At 37.2% G+C, this 6,000-nt stretch overlaps 1 protein-coding gene across 3 annotated transcripts in view; it reads right to left on the bottom strand.

Moving 5' to 3' along the window:
- Window positions 1-1,370: 1,370 nt before the first annotated feature.
- Window positions 1,371-6,000, bottom strand: part of NXPH1 (neurexophilin 1) — a 137,855-nt gene continuing 133,225 nt past the window's right edge. For all 3 annotated transcript variants that reach the window (XM_071429067.1, XM_071429069.1, XM_071429070.1), the window contains exon 3: window positions 1,371-3,315. In XM_071429067.1, the coding sequence (XP_071285168.1) occupies window positions 2,554-3,315 (762 nt within the window). In that variant the 3' untranslated portion in view covers window positions 1,371-2,553. The remainder of the gene's footprint in view (window positions 3,316-6,000) is intronic.

The following is a 6,000-nucleotide window of genomic DNA, read 5'->3' as shown; positions in this document are numbered from 1 at the left end:
CATCAATTTTCCAGGAATATAAACGAACCATATAATGCTCAATTGTAATACGGATTGATAAAATTTTTAATCATATTTAACACTGGAGTTCTATATACTATTAAATGGAAATTTATATTGAAATCAATAGCAAAATTCCCATTGATTTAATAGACCCAAGATCTAACTATTGGCAACAACACATATTAATTTAGGGTTTATACTAATAACAATTACTTTTAATAGAGCACAAGGGGCAAACACTACCAGTTTAATCACGATCCCTGTTAAAAGAAAAAAAAATTGTGTCAGCATATTCCTGAATGAGATCAGAATATAGACTACAGAGTTTGGAAAATTTCTTTCTCCAAATCTAGACATGGTCTGGGGTCACGATTTTGTCCTGGAAATGTCATACATAATGAGGAAATTCCCACAAGCATATCTATTCAAAGAATCCAAAGCAGTAAAAATATGAAAGCCTCCTACTGGTACATCAGTGGGAAAACATTTACTTTCAATAACATTATCCATTTGCTTTGTTCCATTCTCATGTTCTGCAAATTTCAGCAAAAGAGGTCCTGGTAGTTGTTTTGAACTTTTCTGTTCTTGAAACACTAGTAGAGTGTTTATTGGGATTTTGGAGAAGCTGGTTATAATGCTGCGCATAGTTGAAAGCTGACCTGCATTTGCATCTGTGACCCAACAGCACAGAACATAGGGGCAAGGATGGAAGGGGAAAGAAAACATTTCCAGGAATGATAATTCTGAAAGATATGATATGAAATACTGAGCTCTTTGGGCAGCCTTCTTTTAGGCAAGGAATTCTTGCAGTTGCTGGTTTTCTGGATGTTGGGGGTAAAGTATGCCACTATCCACAAAATATATATATATATATAAAAGCTATGAGCTTTTTCTTACAGGAAGAAAATTCCCTAGTACCATAAAAAGGGATCTCTTCATTCCATAGAGATCAGGACCTCACAGGAGGCTAGAATTAAGGCAAAGACAGGCCTTTGTACACAGAGAGTGGCTCTATGTTTTCCCACTTTTAAACTATAATGACTCATTTTAAGCAAAGCCCGGCACCTGTAATTTCTTATTGGAGTGGGGGCTTCTGCTTGAACTAGCAAGACTTTCAGTAATAAGATCTTCTTGCTAGGAAAAGGGCTCCAGAAAGTTTTATGTATTCAACATATATATGTATTTGTACACACTCACACACACATGTACTTATACACACACAAATATGCACACACACACAAATTCTTAAATAGATGTCTATATATGCACATATGCAAAGGGACAATATTGAAAATCATATTAGACTTGGAGTATTACCCGCTTGTCAGAACTATTTAAACTACTATCTACACAGTACATATTGAAACTCAACTTTAAGATTTTTTATTTTTATGTACAGTTCATTTTTTTTCCTCTGGAAATAAAATACCTAAATACAGACAGACTGTAATGTTGTATATGTATAGCTTTCAACAATACTTTAGCTGAATAAATGCTTTGTACATAGTTCTGTCTTTTAATGGAGTTTACAGCTACATTGATAAAATGGATTCCTCATTTCCTTGATTGTTTTAAACAATAACAAGCAGAGAGACAATTACAAGTTAATATTAATAAGCAGCTCAAATAACACTGGTTAAATTATGTACAATACAAACCATTCATACAAATGAAGACTAGGATATTGAATTTGTTACAATATTTTGTAATAAAGATAAGACAGCCACTTATAACTTACATGTTCTCTGCCAGGCATTTTCCTTCTTAGAGATCAATTCCAGTTTTTAAGTAGTTTAGCTGGCCTAAACTCAAACAAGTTTAAAGAATCAGAGCTTAAAGAGTCAGAGAAACATTAAACCAGAATGTCTGCTCACATGTAAATTCCAAATGTTTGCCCATCTTTACTAGAAACGGGCTTGCTCCATGGAAAAAGAGCCACCAACACCACCTTGAATGTGCCTACTGTGTGCTGGGAAAAGTCACAACACTTTGCTGTGTTCATATAATACGGAATACTGAACTCTAAACACACTTTTTCCCATTTTAACAAGTACTTATTCCTACAGTATTATTTACCAGTACAGCTGCTCCAAGCAGTAGAATGCATGAGTGGGGATTATTGATTGGCATGTACTCAAAGGACTTTCAAGGAGATTTCCATAACAGTCTGCCTTAGAAACCTTGTACTGTCTAGTTAATCCATTTTGCTTGATGATAGGTTATGCTGAATCCTTAGATATCAGACAATGAAAGATTTCTTAACAGGAATCTCAATAACGTGAGCTGAAAAGCGTGTGTGTGTGTGTCTCTGTGTATATGTATGGTTTTATTTCAAATCCATAGTGATTTACACCTAGATGGATACATGGAGCTGACTGGGCAAAAATTACATTAGATTGTTTTCCACTAACATATTTGCAGCCATTTGACATCAGCAGCAGCAGGTAGACACATTCCAGGCAATAGATGTGGCCTTCCTCCTTGAGGTTACAGCCCTGTTATTCGACCTCTTTTATTCCCCAGGCTTCAGTCTCAGACACAAGTTGGTCCTCACCCTGAAGGGAAGTAGGGTGTGTCACTGTGGTAGTTGTAATCAGGACACACCTTCTGTACTAGTTTATAATCTGTACTATAAAAGGAAATGTAAATACAGATTACTTTAAAGGGCTTGGAGCAGAGCCATGACACATGGCTCTGGGTCTGCTCCTGATAACAGGTTTTTGAAGGGTCATAGTTGCAGAGTGTATTCTTGGTAGCCTTGTCAACCTTTTCGTACTCGATTCGACAGTTAAAGGACTTGGAATCTTTGGCATCAATCACTGTCTGTTGTGCCAAGTCAAATTCCACTATTTTTGTAGGGGGCACTAGGCTCACAGATACATTCCCTTGACCAGTGGAGTTATGCCTGAAGTAAACACTAAACGTCCCATTGCCATGGTCAACGATTTTCCCTGTTATTAACAGATTTAGCTTCACAGTCTTGATGTTGGAATGAAAATCTCCCCAGCCAAACATTTTCTTAAATTTCCCAGTCTTGACGATGGGCCGTCTCTTTGCTCTGGGCCGAGGCTCTTGCAGATCTGTGGAGTTCCTCAGCCAGTCCCAGAGATCTTGCTCAGAATAAGTTTCTGGGGCATCGTATCGCAGGTCCAAATCTGTATCATTTTCCTTTCCACGAAAAGTCTGTGACAGCAGTCGGCTGATGGACAAGTCTTTGCTGCTTTCTGTCCATATGTGCTTTAGTGTGGATTTGGAGCTTCCTGATTTTAGAAGTTCTGTTTTTCCTCCATTTGTTAAATTTGCACAGGTAACCTAAAAGAGAAGGGAAGAAGAAAGAAACAATATATTGAGATATGTGATACAAACCCCATCATTTCCAACTGAGACCAAAATAACCAGATTTCTTAATCATAGAGAAATATTTTTTTGAGAAATTAAATTGTACCTCTCTACTCAGTAAACCAAAAGAGAAATGTCTGTTTTCCTATGCTTTCCAAGAAGTTATTACTCAATTCTCCTTTGCCAGTTTTTTTTAATTGGCCTTCAGATTTAATCACAGACATTCACATTATTTGTCTGTTATGATGTCTGTAAGTGATGAGTGCATAACAAAAACTGAGTTACACAGTCTTGTCATCCTTCAGGCTGTATGTGGCATCTCAGAGGGAAGTGTTCTCGCTTGAATGTTCACTCTGCAAGATTGCTGTGTCTTCCACCATCAGAGACACATTCATTTACTTTTGCTGCCCCTGGAGTCCACTGTCAGGGTGCTGTCTTGGTGGTGCCAGCCTGACCATGCTTGGAGTCCATGTCATTATGAATCTAATAATAATAATACAATTTCCCTATTCCTTTTATGAATACTCATTGGTCTATGTTCTTGACTGGGATCTTCAGTCACAACTATAATATAAATAACAGAATAATGAAAATTTAATGAGTTTTGAGTTGACAGCTGTACATACAGTGTACTCCACATCAGTTAATGCAGGAGGAGTCACAGCCTTTTCTAACAATCCCTTATAGACCAACTACTGGTTTGCCTTGTCTGTATCTAATATGACAAGCATTTCTCATTTCTTGCTTCACTTCTTTTTTCACCATTTCGTCCCCAAATTAAACAGAGATCTGTGTAAGACAGAAAGCCTTTTGTATATTTACAAAAATAAAAAAATAGAGGCATCAATTTAAAAGCAGGAATAAAAAAGCCTGCAAAATCACATTTTAAAAGAACAGAAAATCTTGTACCAAGTTCCTACAAAATCATGTATTTCAGACAAAGGCTTTCACAAAATTTACTGTCAGAGCCATTTGTCATATTTATATTTTTTTTCTCTTTGCTTTAATTGAGTGGAAAACAGAGAACAGATGCAGGCTCGCAGCTGTCTAACATGCAGCATTGGCAGAGAGCTCTGACAGAGCATACCTGGGAGGGCTGGAATTTGTGCAGGGTGGATGGAAAAGGACTGACAACACGTGTAGTCCCATTCCCCCTAAAATTTGCACCTCACACACTGCCCAATTTTTTAACATTTGCACTGCTCTGAAGAGGCCATCAAGTTTCTTATTTCCATTTTCATGGCTACATGTGAGATTCCAAATATGTCTGTTTTATTCCTCTGTGCTCTGGCACTGATTTATGTGCTTCTATCATACTTGCAGTTATATCTTTCTCTTCACTTAAAAATGAATTGAGTGCATTTCATACCTAGAAAACCCATTGGAAACCAGAAAGTATTTAAATCATGTCCCCTCCCTACTGGTACAACTGGAGGTATATGTCACGGAGGATATCTATCACAGCATGGCCTTTTCATTTCTTAACAATCATGAAATTGAAACACACTTTCATTAACTTCAGTAGTTTTCCAAGGTCATTTGAAGGCACATAGATAAAATCAGTCTAAATTGTCTTAATACACTGATCACACAGGAGATATGCCCCCAGCCTTTTACAGCAACTAAATAGGTAAATAAATCTGTCGCATCCTACACTATACCTGCCCAATCCATTTCATGTGGGGCCAGTAGGGATAATAGATAAAATATGGATTTAATTCAGGATTTTGCCAAAGAGAAAACTTCCCCCCCCTTTCGAATGGACAGAAGGATTAAAACACAGACTAGCATTTTGATAGCCAGTTCATAGCTGCATCTTAGCAATAACACAGTAGGCCAAGAGAGAAGCTGTAATAAAATGCACTGATGGAGGGTTGATGAAGCAGCAATGAAGATGTCACAGGGAGACAGAAAGAGACTCAGAATGTATTTTTTTTCTATGGCATATGGGGAAGGAGGGCAAAATAAGAAAAGAAATGTGGTTAAAAAGAAAAATGTGCCCGTCTAGAATGAATCTATCAACCCACAATGAATCAAAGCACTTAGCTAGCAGAGCTAGTAAACCAGCAATCTGTACATAGGATACAGACTGCTTACCACCCTCATTTTCTTTGCTTACAGTTTGTTTTTCCTTTGTTTTCCTCTCTTCATCTAATGATTTACATTTCATAGAATTAGACTACCAGTTCCATGTAACAATATGTAAGAGTTTAAAAACCTTGAAAATATGTTTGTCCTTTTTTCCAGATATGTGAAACTGAAGACTCAGGAGAGGGAGGAAATTTTCTGAAATGATTGATGGCTGATCCTATGCGTGGTTTTTTGAAAGCCAGCATATTTCATGGAAATGGATGATTTAGGCCATATGCATTCTATGCTGCTTCAAACCCAATCTAACAGATACAACTGATTGTTATTGTCATTGATTTTGTAATACCTGAAAGATTTCTGGCTGTGCAGTTAGTCCTGAGACCTCTGTTTATGATTTTCAATGTGGGTAACTGTTTGCATTCGTGAGTACAGGCCTGAACCTGTCCTTCCTAGTCAAGAGTCCATGTTAGCACTAAAAAGCAGCCCACAAGTGTTAATAAAAAAGCTCTAGAATTCATTGTGCTTCGCTAACATTTTCCATGCAGCTGCTTTTTCATATACTGCTAG

The sequence above is a fragment of the Agelaius tricolor genome, unplaced genomic scaffold (assembly GCF_023055355.1).
Source record: "Agelaius tricolor isolate 1412-34295 unplaced genomic scaffold, bAgeTri1.0.p SCAF_6, whole genome shotgun sequence".
Lineage (NCBI taxonomy): Eukaryota > Metazoa > Chordata > Aves > Passeriformes > Icteridae > Agelaius > Agelaius tricolor.
Note: the sequence above shows the minus strand (reverse complement) of the source record. Positions and strands in the feature narration are given on the sequence as shown.